The sequence below is a fragment of the Stegodyphus dumicola genome, chromosome 7, assembly GCF_044657685.1.
Source record: "Stegodyphus dumicola isolate Sdum_Otavi_A_Nest chromosome 7, ASM4465768v1".
Classification (NCBI taxonomy): Eukaryota; Metazoa; Arthropoda; class Arachnida; order Araneae; family Eresidae; genus Stegodyphus; species Stegodyphus dumicola.
The window spans coordinates 48128703-48152137 of NC_140774.1; the positions used below are offsets into that span (position 1 = coordinate 48128703).

Below are 23435 nucleotides of genomic sequence, written 5' to 3' on the forward strand. Positions count from 1 at the left end.
CAATCTCTGTGGATCCTAAATTCTGCTGCCTACTGCCTTTCTAAATTCTGCTTCCAATGCTTGCTTTAAATTCTAAAAGTTTTGCCATTTCTAGGTTTTGTTGTTTGGTTTGTTACTAATAGAAATTCTGCCACGTCAGCTCTGTAACCGTCTTTACTATATATATTTCATATTGCTTCTGAATGTTCACATTACTAAAGAAATAAAATTAGCCGCTTTTTCTGTACTTTCTAAATGCATTTAGTGTTTTTAGAATAACGGAAATCCTTAATTAAATCCAAAAATTCTAAAATGAAAATGAAACTTATTGAAGAAAGAAACTGAGTACATAAAGGAAGTTATTCTTCAAAGATATGTGCAGTATTATTATGTAAATTACTCAATTGTTTGATTTCAACCTTTACTATAATTTCCAATTTCTATTTCCTCATATGATAGAGTTATTGAGCCAGATTAAATTACAGTTAAATTGTATAACTTAAATTACAGTTAAATTGACCACTAGTCCACATTATTAGTTTGTATTTGACTGTTCTTGTTTAATTATGTCACCGTGAGCTGTAATTGATTTTGTTAGCATCAGAACATGCCTTTATGTTCTAAGTTCTTTTTAAATAAGAGGCTTATTTAAACCTTAGTCTGATATTGTAGTTAATTTCAGACATAGTGATGAAATACTTCACGTCTGTCGGGGGTTTTGGACTATTTAACTTTTACCAGATCAATTAAACCCTCATAGGTACATTATGGAGAGATTGATAAGTTAGGAGATGAAGCACGCAGAAACTAGTGAGAGCATTGGCTTGCATATTGAAACTAATCTTAAGCATCTTTGTTAGAAAAGATGCTTAAAAGAGAAGGAAATCGATATAAACGTTCAAATATGACCAACTATCAAAAGTGTAAAATATTTAATGCTACTTGATAAATTTGCATAGTTTATTTTATTCTCAAACTTATTAACAATTATGTTAATTAATTCATGTTTAGTAATAATGCATACTACTTATTTTATTTTTAGGATGGTATTATAAAAGTGAAATTCAGGTACAGATAACATCTTCAATTGAATTTATTTAGTTCCCGTTTGCTCATAGGTCCTTAATTTTTTCATTAATGGTCCTTAAAAGTACTTAATTTCCGTGTGCAGAAGTGTGTACGAACCCTGTTTTAGTTGATCTTCTTTCTTCTCCAAAGGCATATCCGGGGATGTTTGTTTCATTCATTGATACATTACTTACAGAAAGAGAGAGGCTTCTAAGATAATAAGATATTTAATTTACAATCACATCACTAAACTAATATATATATATATATAACACAGAAGTGGATTACATGTTTCACTCAAACGTCCATCACGAGTTCCCAAAGTTCAACTAAAAAGTTCTAATTTAGTTTTTGCTGCGCACATGCGCAAATCACGTGGTTGTTGGTGAGAGTTTCAACAGGCTGCTTGTAGGTTCTGTAGGCCCCAAATTTGGACATTGTGTTTGTTTACATGACCACTAACATGAAAAGTCGCTTCATCACTGAACACGATGCATTGTGCGAAAGGTTATCGTTGTCAGTAGCATCAATAATCTCGTTACAAAATGCCACACATTTGCATTTGTCATCAGGACGCAGAGCCTGTAACAAATGTAACTTGTACGGCTTCATAACTAACCGACATCTCAAAACATGCCAAATTGTTTTTGTAGGCAGTTGTAGCTCCCGAATGGCACGACGAGTTGATTTTGAAGGACTACATTGAAAAGCAGTTTAAATTTGTGCAACATTTTTGTGGGGAACATGCGGGCGGCCAGGACTCTTTCCTTTACTTATAAACTGTCAATACCATCTGTGAATGTTCCACCCATTTGGAGGCTCACTTTGGTACCTCAACTTGAAACGTCTTTGCACCTGTAATCACGGAATTGTACTTCACAAACTCGAGAACACAAAATGATTTCTGCTGCAGAGTAGCCATTTTAAACATGTGACGGTTACCACGCAAAACAGAAGACAATTGACATCTAGCAGCTATTAATATAAACTAGACTATGTATTCATTTCAAGAATAGCCGAGGTGCAGTGATCAGTAGTCTGGACAAAATAACACTTTGTAATATGCATATTCTTTTTGAAACACGGTGTATATTCTCTGGTGAAAATGCAACTCTGCATCTGCTGGTGGTGTCTTATCCATGGGAACCCAAAATTTATCACAAAGAACCGAGTGTAAACAAAATACAGCCAGCTGTCTCTATGATGTTCCCAGAATAGAGCCACTCAGGATCAACAGGATATTCTCCAAGAAGAATATATCTATATGAGAATATATCAGGGATCTTGGGCAATCAAAAGTATGATCAGGATTTAATGCCATTTGGTCACAGTTATTGCAGAAATGGTTGTATCTTGTGCCATCTCTTTCTATCGTCATACTCCAAAAGTGCTAGGTTCTGAGTCAAGTTATAGTTTTGTGATGTCTTGATTAGCATCAGTTTCACAAATCTAGTAGTTGTTTTTGATGGTATTTCCTCAAAGTCGATAGCTTCCAATAGCATTTCTATCATCAAGAATAATGTGAATGTTATTACCATCATTTAGATCTCTTGCTTCTTTGCAAGCCTGTTAGTGATTTTGTTTCTAGGAATGCCAGCATGAGCAAGCAGCCACTGCAGAGTGCAGATCTTATCTAGATTATCAGTTTCCTTCAGTTGATGCTAAATGTTTGGGGCCAGTGTTAATTGACTTTTATATAGTGTCTCTAAAGCAGCTCTGGAGTTAGAGAAGACAACCAAACCATTTACTTTTTCTGCATTTTCAGGTAGATAATATTCATGTGAGCCTTCTCAACTCGCTGGTGAAATTCGAGGCAAAGGTTCCTGTGCCAATTTTGTGGTTCACAGTGATACCATTCAGTTGCACTATATGTATACCAGCTCTGCCATTCTGAATAGTTTTATCAGCTAAGCCATCAGAGTATGTATGGACGAGGTTACTTTCTGATATTGTTTTGATAGTCTGCATTTCCTGCGAAGGTAGTTGTTAATTCTTTTTTCAAACTTGGTTCAGTGAGGTTAGTACAATTGTAGTGTCCTTAGGGATAATTGTGAAGAGAAAAGGTTCTTCTAATATTGCAAAGGTACAATGATCAAGACCGATCATTTGTCTTATTTCATAAAGTTTATATTCTATTTTATAAATCTGATCATAATCTTTTAGAAAATATTTCATAGACTTTTCTCAAATTTATCTTGACTAAAATATTCCTTAAACCTCTAAGCTGCGTAACAAAAATATTTAAGAAGTCTTGATGCTAAAAAAAGTTTTAAAAAATGTGTCTTTTTTTGTTTTGTTTTGTTGTTGTTGTTGTTTTGTTTTGTTCTGAATATTTTTAAATGAATACGTATTTAAATCTTTAGATCAGAAAATTTAAGAAGAGTCATTTTTATAAATACAACTAAATTTAAATTTCCATTAACGGACATTTCGCTTTAGAAGACAGTTGCTGAATCTTCAGATCCTTGAAGAGGTAGACTAATGCATTCCCATTTAGTGGGCAATACTCAGTGATAATGGGTAAACCTTATTCTCGTATCAAATAAATGCATGGAGATTTACACTTATTCTCAGCAAATGTAATTTGGTAGCATATTTCCTATATTTTAAATAATTTTCATGTATTACATTATGTTTTTAAGCTACACTATTCTGCAATGATTTTGTAATTTCTTTAAAAATTTTAAAAATAAAATAGTTGTCTTAGAAATTTATGAACTATTGCTAGCTACATTGTATCTTCAGTGGATCTTTCAAGCTGTATTAGAACAATGAGTTTTAAACTTTTTCCCCATGCACCTCTTTCACTATTTCAAAATGTTTATTCCCTCCTCCTCCTTTCCAAATTTTGAATATATATATATATATATATATATATTTAAATTTAGATTATTTTTAATATGTTTTATAAATTAAACAAGGAAAAGTATAGAAAATTTTGATGAATGACAAAACATGAATAAAAGTATTTTTTTTTATATTTATAAACTAAAACTAAATATTTTGCAGGTAAATAAAAGGCTGATGGCATTCTGCCCTGGTTAAGAACTTCTGTATTAGAGTATTATTTAACAGTGCAGGAGCCAGGATCCATCTTAATAATATTTTGATACTTCCCAGTTATAGCATGATTCTTAATAAATCACCTAATAATTGAACAGTGGCTTTGATGGAGCAGCTTCGTTCTTACTTATAAATATCAGCATTGTTGTTTTCTTATATACCTTATTTCCTTCAATGTGAAGGAAAAGATAAAATCATAATGCAAATAGTGACGTAACTATCATAGTTATCCATGGGAGCTTGCCTACTTTAATAATGAATAAAATAACTATGTTTAATGATTATTATGTAACGTTAACTGTTTTAATATGTGTAAAGATTTATAAATTCCAGATTTCAGTTTGTATTTTATCATATTTAAGAGTTAAACTTATTGTTTTAAAAATCACTGAAATAAAATCTGTAATTTCACTTTTAAGATATGTTTGTGTTGATAAAGAATGAGAGTCCTGTACTAACTGACCCCATGAGAGCAGCTCTAGAAAAAAAGCTAGAGAGATGCAGAAATCAAGAAAATAACCCCAGCACTATAGCGTATGTGAAATATTTCCTAAAAATAATTAATTTTTTTAAAGGTTATTTATTATCTGTATGTGAATAAATAGGCATAATTATTATCAAAATATGTATAAATATATGGCATGTATAAAATTTCAGATTGCCACTGTTAAATTCATTTTTTGAACATGATTGATACAATGATACACAGTAATAACTTTACAGTTGCTGCTTTTATATTGTGAACATAACGATAAATTTTACATCAGTAGTTCTTGTAATTTATCTGTAACATATGGTATATGGGTTTTTTGGTTACCTGCAATATCTTAATGAATCTTTCATTATAAATTGCTCATACTCGGTTTTCAGATTGCTTAAATAGAATTTCATATATCAATACTATGTCTTTTCCATAGTACTGATATCAAGTTTAACATAAACTGTGATTTTCTGTCTAGTTTGGTTCATAATTGGATTAAAGACAGGATGGTAACTGTCCCCTTCCCAATCTGTGTAGCATATATTTGTATGAAAATATAATTCATAATTAACTGGTTTATGAAAGCTCTAATTTTTTTTATGGGAGAAATTTTTCCCTTTTTTGATGGGAAAAAATCTTTTTTTTTTTTTTTTTTTAATGCCTACTTCAAAATTGTTCCTTTTTTTTTTTTTTTTTTTTTTCTTTTAATTTTTCAAAGTTTTTCTAAACTTACAATTTTGATTTGATTCATATTTAAAATTCAGGTTAAAATATTAAATCTAATGATAATGAAATTAATTCTAATAAGAGTGTGCACCATATTACAGTAAAAGATAAAAAGGTTTTTTTTATAGAGAATGTAAAAAATCTTTATCTTCTTCAGAATTAATACTGAAAACTAGAACTTTTATTATTATAGAAGTTTTTAAGCTTTTTTTAAATTTAAGACAAGAAGTTTTAGGAGCAAATAAATTTCATCTAAGAGTTAAACCATTTCATCTCCCCCCGCCCCAGACGTACACGCTCTCTCTCTCTGTGTGTGTGTGTTTTTTTTTTTTTTTTTTTTTTTCTCCAAAATATTGTTATATAAAAATGCTATTTTTTATTTTAAATTGTTCTCTGGAATGAGAGTAACATAAACTCCTTAGTCAAACCTGTGTTAGGTACCAGCATGCAGAATTACAAAAAATAAATGTTGTACAACAGGTCAGCTGTGTGTGCTCTTTTTAAAATAATAATTAGCATATAGAATAATATTTATTATTATTTTGAGAAAATTAAGTCAGCTAATAAAGTTAATAGGTCATAACTCATAAAGATTTTAACATTTTTATATGGTATTTATGTTTGTTTATTTTAATTGCATTTTTACTTCTTAATATGTTTAAGATTATAGGATTACCCTTTAGAGTTGCAATGATAGAACTAATTATTAACTGCTAAATAATATAGCACACTAATACTCTGACTTAATGCTAAGAATTCATTCCTGGAAAACAAAATACTGACTTAATCAGGGTCATTATTTTAATACCTAGTAAATAAGGATAGGGGATTTCCTTCTTTTCTAAAAGTGGTTTGTCCCAAATCACGTGATTGGAAGCTTGCAGCAATTTTTTTTTTTTTTTTTTTGCAGGTGCATTTAGTAACCGTCAATAGAAAGAAATGGCATCAGTTGAGCAGGAATTCAATATCAAATTTTGTGTTCACTTGTTAAAGAATGCTACGGAGACTTTTGAAATGTTGAAGCATACATACAGAAGTGAAATGTTATCAAGAATGCAAGCTTGTAAATGGCATCGTCGTTTCAGAGAAGGCAGGGAAAGTGTCAAAGACGACAAATGCTGTGGCCGTCCCGTGACTTCACGCACCATTGAAAACATCAAAAAGGTTCTGTGGCAGTATGTGCGAACAGGCAGCAAACAATTTGCCACATAGCAGAATCGGTTGGGATATCAGAGGCCACACGTCAGTGGATACTGGAGGATCTTAACATGCATAGGGTGTGTCAACACATTGTACCCCGTATGTTAAACGTAGACTAAAAGGGTATTTGAATGGAAATGGCGGGAGACTTAGTTTCGGCTGTTGGCAAAGATCCTTCTCTACTTGGCAGATTTGTTACTGAAGACGAGAAATGGTGTTTCTTGCACAATCTCCACGGAAGCAGAAATTCCACCAAGATCGCTCTAAAGAAATGTCATGCTAGAGTTATTCTTCAATATCCAGGGCACTGTGAATCTGGAATTTATCCCTGAAGGACGCACTGTGTACAAAGAACTCTACATTGAAATCCTGCATTGTTTGTGTGAGTTGATCCAGGAAGAGACCAAAAATGTGAGCTGAGCAGTCATGGGTGCTATTGAATTACAACGCTTCTGCTCACCAATCCCTACTCGTCAATTACTCTCTTGCGAAAACGAAAACAACTGTTTTGCCTCCTCCTCCTTACTCACCTGATCTCGCACCCTGTGATTTCTTCCTATTTCCTGAACTAGCAAGATGCTTGCAGGGTCGTCGATTTCAATCTTCAGGTGAAATTAAATGTGCTTTGCAACCTGAATTAAAGGACATGGCCAATGGCAAAAGTATGTTGTTGCACGAGGGTCTTATTTTGAAAGAGGATGTGTTTCTGGAATTTAATTCATAATATTTTTTACATTATAGACTCAGTCCGTGAACTTTTGAATCCTCCCTCACGTGTATATATATACAGTACAAAGTCTGAAATTCAGACATCCAGTATCTGGAATGATCTAAAATCCGGACCTCAAAACCACCAGCAATGTTTTTCTCCTAGGTTTTACGCATGCACATTTGATAGCAGCTAATTTTTAAGGTTTTCAGATATCGGAAAACAAAGATGAATTTTCCAGTTAACAGTTTTTGTAAAGGAATTTGGAGAAACTGTACTAAATAAAGTTGATATAATAGAAATTTTTCCTTGTGATGACAATGTTTCTCAATCATCAATCAATTAATGAATGGCTAATTCTGTAGTATGGTTTTATATCCAGAAAGTACCGCTACCGATTATGAAGAAAGTGACCGAGAAGTTACTGAAAACAAGAAAATTTCGATTGGCAAGTTAGTGGGAATTCTCGAAACAGCAGTTACAGGACTTCAACAATGTAACTAAACAAGAGATTGTCTGACTACAGAATTAATAATTTTGTGTGTGTGCTATTACACACACACACAAAAAAAAAAAAAAAAGTGCAACTTAAACAACTTGCATTGAAAGAAATGTTAAGGTAAACAAATAAATATTAAGTTTTTTTTATACCCTTTAAATCATAAATACTTCATGATTTCACATTTTTAATTTTATAATTTCTATATGCCATCTTACTAGATTTAAACTGGTGATCTACTATCCGGAAAATCCCAAATCAAGTCCCGACGAGTCCCGATTTTTCAGGCTTTGTACTATATATATATATACACTCTTTTGGGGAAAAAAAAAAAAAAAAAGCGGTTGTTTTTGATGAAATTAAATATATGTATAGCTCATACACAGATAATAAAATGATTACAAAATGAAGGTCATAGTACCTGTTCACGGCTCAAAAACACCCACTGAGTGTTCAAATTTAGTAGTTGGTCGAACAGCCCCTGGCGGCAATGCATGCTTGAATTCGTTGCGGCAAGGAATGGTAGAGGTTCTTAATGTCATCCTGCGACACATTCTGCCGGGTATTCATCAGTTCTTGCTCCAGATTTGCGATATTTTGTGGGGCCCGAATCTGGCGGCTTACCATGCTCGATTGGTAAAATGTCTGGTGACCTTGCTGGCCAAGGAAGAGTATCAACCACATGGTGACAGTCCAGAGATATGCGAGCGGTATGTGGCCTGGCATTATCTTGCTGGAAAATGGCCCCAGGATGATGTGCCATGAAAGGTAATGCAACAGGGTGCAGGATGGTATCAACATATCATTGAGCTGTTAAAGATGCGCGTAGGATGACTAAAGATGACCTGCTGTCATAAGAAAGAGCGCCCCACGCCATCACACCAGTGGTTATGGCTGTATGCCTTTGTAAAATAAAGACTGATTTGGACAGCTGGCCCTGTCCTCTCCAGATATGAACACGGTGGTCATCTGCTTCAATAGTGCAGTGGGATTCATCACTGAACACTATACAATGCCAGTCTGATGGCACCATGATGATCGGCTGTGACACCTTTCCAGACATGGTGTCAAAGCGCAAACGTCTTAAAGGTCTCTGTGAGCGTAACCCTGCCTCAGACAAGCGGCGTGAGATGGTGGACAGTACCACAGGAGGTATAGACGTGGCTGAAATGCGTTGAATAGTCGACAATGATGCCATTGGGGCGGTTCAGGCATGGCGAACAATCATCCAGAGCTTTCATTTTGTCGATAATTCCCTTGCAGCAACCATTGCTGCTAACGTCTTTGCACAACAATTTCTGTATGCTGCAGGTGACGGCCTATTGCTCGGTATGACCACCCAGCTTCATGCAACCCTACAATTCGACCACTTTCGAAGTCGTTTAGTTGTCTGTAAGGTCTTTGATATCGTCGTAATGGCATCTTTAGTTGCTTCTTTATGGCATTACAATGGCAGCAACAAAAAAGTAAATAAATTTTCCACCTCTGTTACTGGTTTTATACTTTGCGAATTGTGCACTGTGATAACAATTCCTGTTCATTTGTCTTGAAATTTTTATCATTTGCATGTTTGCTCAAGATAGTTTTGCATACCAAATTTCGTCACGATCGCAAAAGTCCTTTTTGGTGCTTCAATTTTTTTGCAAAAGAGTTTATATATACAATGAAAGGACCTAGCTATTCTAAAATGTTTAATGATATAAGTCTGAATATAAAGAAAACTGTAGTTTAGTCAAATTTGTTTGCATTAGAATAAGTCAAGATTTTTATGTATTATAATTTCTAAAGAAGCTATATATATATTACATTATCTATAAAATACCTTAAGAAAAAATTATCACTAGTATTAAAGAGATGTAAATGAAACATTTTGGCTGATTTTTCTATTAAAATAGCTCATTGATAGTAAATTAACTTTAGAAATCAATTCAGTGTTTATGGTGTTATGCAACTTCAAAAGATATAGAATTGTGCTTTAACCTTTTCAGGATGGCTGTCCCATAAACGTATTCCCTAAGAATGTCTCTTACAGCCAAACATCCCATTCGCGCATCACTAGAAATTGCATTCGGAGGACGGGTGATGCGTATACGTATTTTAAGCTGAAACGTTTTTCTGAAGGCCACTAGATGGCATCCTATGTCCATTACTTTTGAAATGAACACAGTTTTAGGTTTCTGACCTTGAGTTTGATATATTCTGCTTGACTTTGGTATTTTAATCATCAACTGCAGCGAGGGGGGGAGCATGAACAGATGTGGGCTCTTTAAATCACTGTATGCTAATGAAAACATTCGCCTGTCTGATTTATATCAATTCTTTTTTTTATTCTATTTTTTCCTTCTACTGTGTATGGTCTCTTAGGGTTACTATGTGGAGTTCTGTTACGCTTTGCATTGCCTTCAGATATATTTCCGTTTCTTCTCTTTTTATTTCGGAAAGCCTCACCTCCAGTATATTATGGTGGGAAGGCGGTATTTATCAGAGGAAGAATACCCTCGTATGGTTAATGAACCATTTACTAATGCAGATGAGAGTTATGATTCATTTTCTAAAGAGTTAGAAAGAGATACTTCTCCGTGCTTCGAGATTTACCACACTCAGTCTTCATTTTAAATTTTGTTACTTCTTACTCTAAATAGTCTTTTGTTTTATTAATTGTAAACTTTATTGATGGATTTTATCAATTAAAACTTTGGAATAATTTGAATAGCACTTCCGAAAACTATTTTACAAGTATATTTTCATGTAAAATAAAGAAAAAAAAACATTATTAAGTGCTAATTTTAGCATATATAAGAGCTCAAGTCATAATCTAAAATGATACCAAAAATTACGATGCTAGAAGCGAAACTTTTTTTTTTCTGTTTTTTTTTTTTTTTTTTTTTTTAAATAAAATTAGGCTTAGCGATGCAAAACCTTCGTCCTGTATGATGACTGCCTTCGATTCCCTTCCGTCCCGCACGAGGTGTCTTAAACAAAAGTGCGCCGTCGCAAAAGGGTTAAGAACAACAATTTGACATTGTTGTATAGTCTTTCATGTTTTTTTAATTTTAATCTGAAGTTGCATTTTCCAAGAACTGATTCTAGATCCTAATACTTTTTGCATGCTAATAGCGTATAGCAAAAATGTTTATTAGATGCCTATAGGCAATATTTGCAATCAGGAAGTTAATTAAATGCATTGAAAATTATAAAAACATGTAATGATTAATTTAACTTTTTAAGCCTTAAAAAATTTTGAAGATTATGATAGAATATGGGTTAAACAAAAAATTTATGCCATAAGGGATCTTAGTACTAATATATTAAGAATACTCACGCTTTTTAATCAAGTTTCAAGCATTTAATTGAGATAGTTTTGACAATAAGCTAAAAACAAAGCTCCTTATAGATTTAAATTGTTATGGAACTCCAATTATCCCTATAACTTGTTTGTCTTTAAAAGCCATTAATGATTTAAATTAAATCAGGTTTGCTGTTAATTTATGTAAGGTTTTTAAAACTTCTTCATGAATTTAAATAATACAGTAAGTAAAACAGCGAAGAGAATATTTTTAAATGCTATGAAATTAATTTGTATGACTGGTTTATTGATTTAAAATAAAAAAGAATTCAAAGATAAGGCAGTGTATTTGTCATACAGTTTCACCTCATTTAATTCAATAACATACTAATACAATATGTTACAAAACATTAAAAGAAAATTAATTACTTACAATGTATATCCAGGTATATTTCCTGTCTAAAACCAGTTTAAACTTTGTGAGTAATGATGTTATGTTATTTATTCTGTCTAAGAAAATGAATTACATATTTAGTTTTAGGGTTGTTCTAAATAAGAATTCATTTCATTTTTACATAAAATAAAAATGGTTTGCATGTTTAGGCAAATAAAACCCATTTCATAATACAATTTTGTTGAAATCTGTGTGTTTTATGTAATGCAAATAAAAATTATGTTATTCCCTTATTGAAATGGACTTTTTCATCTTTGAGACTGCATATTATTGAAATGAAATAAAAAAAATAAACCATTACAAAAACTTTAACCTGATTTTCAGGCAGGCTGTGGTCACAGTTAATTTATTTAGATTATATAGTAATATGAGTCTTTTGCCAGAGAAAACCTCTGGGAAACTTTTTGAGCTGTTGAAACTACAATGCTGTCAGAAAAATCAGTGGAAAGCTGCAAGTCAGATTATTCAGAAGTTTTGATTTAATAGGGGGTTTTCCCTCCAATTTTTTGCCCATTTTGTTTTTCTTACATTTCAATAATAATGTAATTTAAAATGCCACATAAGTGTATTTTAGCATTATAAAAAAATATTTCTACTGCAGGATTTTTTGAAGCAGTGGTCATATTTATATCTTATGTAAGAAAATACATTTCCTTTTAATTGATTTATTTTTGTTTCTTGAATAAATGCTTTAAAGTTGATATTATAAATGATCAGGATCTTGCTAAATTAATTTTGCATACAGTAGAAGATCGTATGAACTACCTTTATTAGTTGTCCATAGAACTATTGATCAAACTAAAATGGAATTCATTTACGTATCTTTTATTCTTTACACTATTTGGTTCAATTTTTAAATCAGTATTTGCATAAAAATTTTGTTTTCATGTGAACTTCAGCAGCTGCATGTAAATACTTATTTTTTATTTCTAGGTATAAAAGAAAGTTAGAAGAAATGTTAGAGGATGATGAAATAGAATCAACACAAAAATATTCAAAATTGTTGGAGGTTAGATCAGATAAATAAGAAATAACACTTTTTTTTAATATACTTAGTATTGCTTGCTTGACAGTACTCTATATTACTTATTTTGGTTCACAAAACTGTGTGCAAAATCCAAAGAAATTGCAGATATACATTCTTCATTCCTTCTCAGTTCTCAATTATCATTTAATTAGCACATACCTAAAGTTAGTTTAGTTATTAATTGCCTTTTAAACTTGTTTCGTTTCTTTATTTAAACTTTTATCTAAATAGTAGTTATCAGATTGTGGATCTGAAGGTATTGACTCAGTGGTGTCAAGACTTGATTTTTATCAATTAATGAAAATAATGATATTATTGCATTGTTTTGAAAACAAGGATATTTCTAAGCTTTGCCATTTATATTGACTAAGTATTTTAATAAAAGTTGCCTAACTCTGTTGTCATGTCGTGAATTTTAATTATTAATGTGTGTTTTAAGTTATTATTCTGGTATTTTTATTTGTATTCATGTATATTTTAATCCAATAAAAAAGGTATTCATAAGTTGTTAAGGCTTTATTTAAACTTGTTATTCTTGAGTAGAAAGTGTAACAAAGGCGAGAAGCGGTTCCGAGGCAACACCTGGTTTATTGGTTTATGGCCTTTTTACTAACAGTGGAGGCAGTAGGGTGTTGTGTTGGCACCTTTTACTAATGGCATTTGAAATGAAAATCGTCTTGCTTTCGCTTTGTTATTGTTGAATTTTTGTTTACTTCAAGACAGTGGGGGTTGTTGTAAGCTAGGTTCTCGTAAATCTCAGTTTCCGCGTGTTAGTTGGGTTGTCCACTTTAGTTCCCACATTGTGAGTGCACAGATGTTTTTTGGACTTCATTTTCATTGTCAGATTTTCTGGTGTTTGATTTGTCATGGTGGTGTAATTTTCTCAGTTTAGATAAAGTAAAATTCTGGGATTGGTAAGACTTGATTTGATGATTTTTTGTAGGCCTGTGAACTTACAGAAGCGGAGAAACCGAGATTTCCTGGGAGGTTTGCACCTTGTTAGAGTCATTCCGATTCTGATTTTTGAAGAAGAAAAAAAGTGGGACTTGACCCTTGCAGGTCTTGCTCTCGCGAGCGGAGTGTACCAGCAGGTTGCGGCTGTGGATTCCCAGCATTGAGCAGATGAGAAATTACATTAAGGGAAAAAAGGTGCTAGAGCTTATCACAAAAATTTATAGCATCATCGTTTCTCCATTATAATTTTCCGAGAATTGTAAATAGGTATTCTCAAGGTGATGCAGATACCAGTGGGTTTCTTGTTTATTGAGACTAGTGCTTTTCTGGTTTGGTGAAAAAAGTGAAAACTAAAAATTTCAAGGCGTTTTTTTTCCCCTAATTTAAAAGAAGCATCCCAAAAGCGTTCCTGATAGAGACTGCTCCTGATTTAAAAGAAGCATCCCGATACCTGTGTTTTTCTTGGGTCTTGATTTATTGAAGCGTTCTTGATTTAAAAGAAAGCTTTGACTATCTGTTAAACTATCAAAAACTCCATATTAATCAGTCGATGATGGCATTCCCTTTCTTTGAAGGGTCAACGAAATGAGCTGGACAATCAGTTGATATATCTAAACTAAATAATATAGGAGATGTATGAACTTCAGCCTGTGAGTGACTTTTTTTTTTTTTTTTTTTTTTTTTTTTTTTTTTTTTTTTTTGTCTTTTCTATTTAAACTGTAACCGAATAATGATAGTTATATTAATATATGTGTAAACGAAGTGAATAGAAGAATTAAATAATGAGTAGTTATATTAATGTACTTGTAAATGAAATGATTTGAAGATTTAAATAATGACAAGTTATTTAAATATACCTGTGAACAAATGATTAGAAAATTGGTACAACAACCTAAATTGTGAGTTATGGATTGTTTAAAAAAAATTAGTACACCTACTCTTAACATGAGTGTAATGTTTAAAATGATATACATGTTAATTTACATCTTAAGGTTAATTTTGTAGGGGACTGATAAGTTTACCTAGTCATCATATGTTTGAATATTCAAGAAAATTAATAAATGTGTTTGTGTTTTAATTTTATTGCATTTATTTATCTTGTGTATTTATTTATTGGGTGGTCTGTTATGTCACTCCATTTGTTTGAGATGGGAGGTTTTTAAGAAACACAGAGTTTTATTGAATTTATGTTATTAATTTTCCTTTTACTTAGGTTTTCTCACAACGCGAACCCAAAAATTTTACTTGTACTACCACTATACGATTGTTTATAAGAATGTTCGATGTGTTATATGAATGTTTATATGATTATATTATTTTGTTGAGTTTTTTGTCCGGCACGATGAGTCAGTTTAAGTTTTAAGTTATAAAAGATTAAAAGCCCTATAAATTTTCAGATATTCAACACTGTCCTATGTGACAGTGAACATAACTGCCATTCCTATTTGTTTATCCCTTTTTACTTCTTTGTAAAAAGGAAGTATTGTAATCGCAAAAATTTTCAGGCATCATATTTCAACGAAAATATCCATTTTGACCGCTATCGAATGCAATTTAACAATGTTTTTGCATGACATCTGTACGTAAAAACAGAATAAAAGACTTTTCCCTCCCAAAAATTATAAAACTGATTTAAATGAATTCTAAAGAGCATTTTTTGTGGCGTCTGTATGTATCTCGCATTAAAAATGAGTAGCCCCAGAATGTTTAAATTTTGTATACACTACTGCTATAACATGTAGATGTGGGCCTCGTATTTTAATTGCAATAGGCTGCACCAAAAGTATATAAATATATGTATATATATATATACTCTGTTATGCGGCTCAAAGATCTTAGTTTTTTTACTCTTATAGTATGTTTGTAAATTGTTCATTTTTTGCTTTAAAAATTATTCAATTATGTTGTTCTTATGTTCTTTTTAAGGTTTTTATGCCTTTAGTAAACCTGCATGCAGTATTTGTGGAGTTATCAACAATTTAAAAGTTGTTTAAGTGCGGCTAAGCCTAATTAATTTTGTCATGGCGGACATGTTTGTTTACATTTTTAACTTGGCAGAATAGCAGATTTGTGGCCAATCTATAGAAACTAAGCTTCACAACAGCAAAGATAATGCCTTCTTTTATGCAAATTAAATCATGTTTAATCCATTCTGGATTTTATTTGAGGAAATAAGTGTTTAAGATTTACTTCGTATTTTTTAATGTATATATTTTGAATTTTTATGTATTTTTGCCTTGTCAGGACATGAGAACTGACTTAATTGAATGAGAAATACTGAATTGTCTGTAAAAAACTCTTTCTTATTTTGTTTTGTGTGCTTAATTTCTTTTATACATTGTTTTAGATTTATTATAGTATTTGAATAGAACATGTGGCAATGATTAGATAATTCCTCAAATGATATAAATTTAATGCATAATGATTTATCATATGAATGAAATGTAAAGCTATTAAGTGAAGCTAGCGCCAGAGTGTCATTGTAGTAAACAAATATAATGAATTTTAAAGAGTGCATTTAATCTATTGTGGTTTATGTGCTATCAACGAAGTAGATTTAATTCATTCCAATACATTTAAATGAAATGCAAGAAAAAGGTGCATATAATTTAATATTCCATGCAAGGAAGTCATGTGGTGTACACATCAATTTTTTTATTCCATATTCCAATAATCAAATCATGATTTTTTCCCCTTAATCTATAAATATGCATTTGTGGGATTTGCCTGTAGTAAAGGAAACTGTGGTAAAATTATTGCAAAAATACATTATTTTACAGCAAAATTGCTAAAAGTAACAATGTTTTTAATCTGATTTTAAAGCGACTGATGCAAAATTTTCATCAAAACAAAAGAAACAAAAAGGCCACAGCAGTAGAATCGCTGAAGACTGGGAATTCCGACCTGGTTTCGATTCCAGGCAAATGGGCTGATTGCATGGGCGTTTTCATGTTTTTCCCCATGTGTAACATATATACGAGCCAGTTTCCTAGAAAGTTTTCCACGAAGGCGTATCTCCTCTTAGGCAGATAGCCCTAGTGTGCATTGCCATAATGAACTAAATCAAACCAAACCAAAAAAGAAAAAAAACTGTAAATATCTTAATTGATTATTAGAAGGAAAATTTAATAATATGTGTGTATGTAAAAAATATTTTTTTTTCATTTATAAGTCATAATACTTTTTCTTCTGCAAAAAATTTAAATGATTTCAACGTGATTGCATTACTACATAAGCACCCTCTTTTGTTCTTTAGTTTTCTGAACACCAAATCTTTTATATTATCTCCAATTCCCGGCATAGATGTAAATTGTCTGTCCCTTCCCAGAAGGCAATAGTGGCTGCCTATTAGGTATCTCCATAATAAATTACTAGTGGCCAAAGCCTAAAATGGCTAGTGCCCGTCATTAAAAAGAAAAAAAAATTTGATGTGTACATCACGACTTCCTTGTACGGAATATTAAATTATACGCCATTTTCCTACATTTCATTTAAACCTATTGAATTTACAGATAACAAATTTTGAGTTAAATCTACTGCGTCGATAGTGGATAAACCCCATTAGAATAAATTCACTCTTTAAAATTCACTATATTGATTTACCATAGCGACACTTTGGCGCTAAGTTCACTTAACAGGGTTATTTCATTCATTTTAGAACTCAGAGTGTACAAAAATTATATCATCTGAAGAATTAGCACAAGTTCTATTCAAATACTATAATAAGTCTAAAACAGTGTATAAAAGAAATTAAACAAATTAAAAAGAAACAGTTTTTCACAAAAGATTCAGCACCGCTTACCTAATGCACATGCGCTACTAATTAATTCAGTTCTCACTTTGCAGCAGGCAAAAATATATAAAAATTCAAAATATTTTCATTAAAAATTGAAAAATATAGAAAAAATAAAACACCAAGTACAGTTAAAACTGATGCAAAAACAAAGTTTAAAGTTATAGAAAACATTTAGCAGAAATAACTATAGCAGTAGGAACACCCTAAGATTATGTATTATGCAGACATGGATGACAAAAGTTTTAAACTTGACTAATTTATTAACAATATATGTAGAAATAAAAAATACAATAAATAAATTTGCAATTGCACTTAGTTAACTATTCATTAAACCCCAAGAATTTTACTTTTAAGAATATTACACTATTAATGATACAATAAACATATTACCTGTTCTATGAATACTGGCATTCGATAACTCACGTAAAACATATCACAGAACAAAACCTACAAGATTAATTTGAATTTCACTTGACTAAATACGTCTATGCTTTTGGCCAAGAAGTCACCTGCAAAAATTAAACCTTGAATATACTTGAGTTTATAGATGCCGCTCATTGCAGTTGTTTATAAGAAACCACAAATTGAAAAAAACATCACCATCACTGCTAAACCTAGAAAACACTTGTGTTAATGATGCCATTCACAGCAGTTGCTCACTGGAAACCACAACTTAAAAGACATCGCTGTTCAGTTGCTCACCAGAAACCACAACTTGAAATACATCGCTACTTTGCAAACCAGGAAAACAAACATGGCCTGGAACCACTGCATTGAAGAACCACTTAATGCTGGACGAAATGCATCGCAAGAACGTCTCCGAATGCGAATCAGAACAGCACCCAAAGAGCAATGGAAACAGGAACAAGAAGGACTAAGCCAAAGCAATGCGAGATATTTATACATGTAGTAGACATGATGTCATAGCACAGCAGCCAATCAGCTGTTGGCACAACTCAGCTTTCCAGATGACGTAACCTCGAGTTTCATTTTTGCATGTTAATTAGGCTGGAATAATCCATTCGTAATACAAACAGTGGCGGTAAAATCGAAGTAAGAAAAAATTGCCATATCCCTTAAGATAAAAACTAAGCATCATGTAAAAGTTAGAATTATTTCAAGGAGGAGAGATGATGCAAAAGGGGATACAAGAAGCCATATGTGCAACAAAAACAACTAAAAAAGCAATTTTTACAATTAAATTTACAGTTTCTATGCAATAACAAGCTAATAACTTAAATGATAATTCCAGAATGAATTAAACATAATTTAATTCGCAATAATAAAAGACGTTACTTTGTTGCGAAGCTTAATTTCTCTAGATCGGCAACAAATTTGACAAATCCACTGTTGTACTAAGTTTCAAATGTAAGCAAATATGGCAGCCATGGTAAACAAAAATTAGTCTTAGCCACACCTAAAAAACATTTTAATTGTTGATAATTCCAGAATTATTGTATGCAGGCTAACTAAAGGCATAAAAATCTTAACCGGAAGGTAAGAACAACATAATTCAATCATTTTTAAAGCAAAATATGCTCAATTTACAAACATATAAGAATAAAGAAACTGAACCGAGTAACAGAATAGATGTATATATGTAATATTAGCACAATTTTGAAAGCATTGATGTATGAACTCTTAAGATGTAAATCCGCAGAAATACTGATGGCTTAGATACTTGATGCTTAGAGCGTCCATCCATTTTGAAGAAGAAACAGTTGAGCCGGATTAAATTTCAATATTTATTTAAATTTACATTTTCGTGGCCACAAATCACTTAGTACTCCAATCATGCCTTTTTCCAGAACATTTACAATTTTGCTATTATAGCTATAGAAGACTGCTGCAGCGTCTTAACAGGATGAAAGCATAAACGAGAGAGAGAGAGTGTTGCAGTAGTAATGCAGAGGAAGAAGGGAGAGAGAAAAAGATTTGGTTTACAATTATTTTGATTGGGCAAAAGATATCTGCATTAAGCGTTACCTAAGATCGCATGATTAATTTGAATGACAGAGTTTAGACTCGTGGGGCTATTTTTAGATGAAGAGAGGAGGTCTCCTAATTAAATAAAACTAAAAGAGGTTATAGGCAATTTAATTTAGAAGTTTGCTTTCATATTTTTTTATCTTACATGAACAACATAATTCAATTATTTTTAAAGCAAAATATGCACAATTTACAAACATATAAGAATAAAGAAACTGAGCTCATTGAGCCGAGTAACAGAGTGCATATATATATATACACACATATATTTATATACTTGTGGTGCGGTTGATTGCAACCAAAAAAGCAGGTACTCATATCTACATGTTATAGCAGTCCTATATGCAAAATTTCAACTTTCTGAGAATACTTGTTTTTTAGTTATGCGAGATATGTACGTACATACCACAAAAATTCGCTTCAGAATTCATTTTAAATCAGTTTTATAAATTCTGGGGAGAAAATAGTCCTTTATTCTGTCCTTATGTAGAGATGTTATGCAAAAATATTATTAAATTGCATTCGATAGCAGTCAAAATGGATATTTTCGTTGAAATATGATACCCGAAATATTTCGCAATTACAATACTTCCTTTTTACTTCGTACAAAGAAGTAAAAATTTAAAAGAATGGTAGTTTTTTGCAGCTAGTATTAATACAGACAAAACAGTAGTAAAATTACTTATAAAATGGTAATGCTACAATGAGTTCTAACTAAAACTTTTCAAATGAATTAAACACTAGTTTATATGAAAGCTATGGTCTGTGGATTCTGGGCGAGATTTTGCATTCCTCTAGCTAGTGCTAAACAAAATGAAAAAAATAGCTATGCAAATATAAACATTAAAAGGAAACTTTTATCAAATTGAATGTTATTAACAAAAGAAAAAAAGGGTGAAACAGAAAATACAGCTTAGTACATGATGCACTAAATGATTTCATCTGCCACTTCTCACTGAGACAACTACGAAGTAAACTTAAACAAATGCCATAACTTATAAAATTTAACTTACATTCAAAAGAACTCGGAGTTGAACATTTGAACCAGAATCTGAAGTAAACACTACCATTAAATTATTAAAAAAGTATACCAAAACTTTCATTTCTTGTATTCACATTCATAGGTAATATTGTTATAAGAAGAATTAACAAATCCTTGTGGCTGGACTACTTTTTGAATTCAGTACAATTGTGTAAATGCAATCACACTCTTGAATACAACAGTGTTAATTCTATCACTTTTTAAACAGTGTACTCTTGACATTACATTTTCTAGACAAGAGTGGAAGCAAAAGAAAGGACAGAAATAACTTAACAAAATTTAATGACAAGAGGGCATTTTTAAAGCTAAAAATTAGATAAAATACTCTAAGTTGAGCTACTGGAACCACATTTAAACATAAATAAAAGTAATGGAGCTTTCACAGAAAACCTCTGTGCTTCGCCAGCTAGAGCTGGAGCAGATGCTTTAATCATGTTAATAATCTTTTATGGGTTTACACAGGGTTGCTGTACTCAGTATTGATATCGAATTGAAGATTCAAGTGAATATTTTCTGTATACTGAAGCTGTACTCATTAGTTCTGTTGCAATGTTGTAAACAATACTTTTATTATTCCTAATTTAGATTAGAATTTCTGTCATTCAAATTATTTCTTCCATTATTATATATTTATTTATTTTTTCAGAATGAAGAAAGCCGAATGATGGAAGATGAACAAAATTTAGGTGTCAGTTTTCTAAATCATTGATTGTGATAAAGAGTTGAAAGAACTTTAGAAATGTTCATTGCATTCATGTTTCGCATTTTTTAATATACCTCAAGAATAAAAGTACTGTTACATGTTTCAAGCAAATATTTAGATTCATGCATTGCATCATTCCCATAAAATTTGAAATGTGTTTGTTGCCAGTTTGTGGTTTATAAGAAGTTTGCAGAATTTCATCAGTTTATATATAATTAATTAGTAATTTTTTTCATGAGACAGATAATGAATCTGTATAAAAGTAGATTAAACTTTACGAATTATGGCTTAAAATTTAAAAGAACCTGAATCTCCCTGAGAACATAAGAAATGTATGAATAATCAGCAATGCAGACAAAGGATTCAAAGCTATTTCATGCGATTTTGGGACATCTAGTAATTTTTTAGAAATCTTACTGGCAAGTTTGTATTGGTGTTGATTAAGTTTGTTTTATTCAATATTAACAATTTTGATGTATATGCTACTTCATTGTGTGTGGGGGGGGGGATAACATTTTCACAGCTTTCCTAAGTTCCATCTTTTAAGCAGAAAATGGAATTATTTATTATGCTTTGATCTCTTTCATTGTGCTATGATGTAGTTTTATTTGAACTTTATAAGAAAGACTCAAGTGACATTCAATGATAAGTATGTAATTAAAAATTTCTCAACTAACTGGGGCACTTTATGAACAGGTTTGCTCTGTGAAATGTAATTAGTTGTAGTTGGAAGATGTATGGTAAAGTTCTGAATTAAATTTGAAAATATGGCATGAATTATAAAAACTAAGTAAAAGTGTTGCAATGTTAATTATAAAAATAGTGCTTAATTTTACATATTCGCAACTCAAAAGCATAGCAGAACAATTTCTGACGTTTGTATAGTTGGTTTGCAGAATGCAGTCATAATTCATGATCTCTAAGCAAAGCTTTTTGCATAAATGTTTGTACAGGTGAGATAATGATTTGATTTTCACCTTGAATTACTAAATCGTTTGTGGAACCTTGATATGGTTGTAAATATTATTTAAAGAATGAAATAAATATTATTTTTCATGGAAGTTGTATTTTTTCCTTTTGTGTAAAATTGGGCAAAAATCGGGTAAATCAAACTTAGTTTGATATTAATTATATATATATGTGTGTGCGTGTGTGCAAGATAAAAAATATGTAAATCAAGTTTAGATTTTAATTTAGTAATACTCCCTCAATTCCTCATTTTTAATTTGGGTATTTTTTCTCTGCATTCTAAAAGTAATAACATTTCTGGACTTCGTCATTTCTAGATCAGAATATCTTGCATGCGTTGTGTAACGCTGATGACTTAAATAATTGGGAACTTGAACTAAAAATTTTGAGAACTGAAACTTTTTTAACCTAAACCCAAACCTTTCTCTTCGTGAGCTTCCATACTGGATAACTGCACACTTTAGATTCTGTCCGTGTGTTGCTTGGATGCAATTTCACCGTACCCTCTTCCTATCACAAAAGTATCAAAAATATAAATGTTTTTGAAATAGGTAGAAATAATGTGCCAGTTGTTTGTGGCTTCAATATGTTTATTGAAATAAAATCAAGATTTAATATGCCTCAGTTGCCAATTTTTGATTATTAAAGTAATTTTTTTCTTTATCAAAATTTAAATTTTTTTAGACATATTTAAAAGTTTTTCTTTTCCTTTCAAAATTCCATCTTTTGTTCCAATTTTAGCCTTTTGAGCGATTACTTTCTGGCCAAGGTATTTTAATTTTGCCAACGTATTCAAAATGGCAAACCTATATGTCACTACTGTAACAAGCTTCATAGTTTCGACTGTATCCTAATGAAAGTGCTCAAAGTTTTTAATTACTTCTTGTGAGTTTTAATTATTTTTACTAAAGTCTTATAATTTCACGTATGTTTTAAATTCTTTGGGTTATCTGCTATTTGTTTGAAGATAAAATTTTGATTTGAATTTTTTACTGAATTATTTTGTTATTTCACTTACGTTTTCATTCTTTAACTAGAATTTTCTTTATTTAAGGTACAAGATTCTAATTAGAATTTACTTTTTTCCCCTTGCTTTGGGTAGGAGCCAGAATTTTCGGGTGAACTATTATAATTAAAAAACATTGAAATGGTTCATCAGCTAATTCTGGATACAGAAAAGCAAGGATTTTTTTTTGGAAGATTTGTGATTTCAGTGTTCCTCCTACTGACAAAGTGACATTGAAGTTGATTGAATTCCTCTTCTATTATTTTGTTTTTCTTTAAATTTCTTTAATTTTTTGAATGGGAGTATTGCTTTTACAAAAGTTTTGGTATTAATATTTTTAGTTCTTTATTTCATTTATAGGATTATTTAAAATTTATTGTTTATGAATTTCAATTTTTTGTCTTTGTGAAAAATTAGCTCTAAATTTCTTAATTAGTCTTAATTGATAATTTTTCACCAGCTTAATGCACAAAAATACTAGGCA

At 31.3% G+C, this 23435-nt stretch overlaps 1 protein-coding gene across 1 annotated transcript in view; it reads left to right on the plus strand.

The window, feature by feature from the left end:
- Positions 1-22037, plus strand: part of CycH (cyclin H) — a 124643-nt gene extending 102606 nt beyond the window's left edge. The window contains exons 9-11 of the mRNA XM_085820163.1: positions 4530-4644; positions 12399-12474; positions 20920-22037. Of these exons, the coding sequence (XP_085676289.1) occupies positions 4530-4644; positions 12399-12474; positions 20920-20982 (254 nt within the window). The 3' untranslated portion in view covers positions 20983-22037. The remainder of the gene's footprint in view (positions 1-4529; positions 4645-12398; positions 12475-20919) is intronic.
- Positions 22038-23435: the final 1398 nt, after the last annotated feature.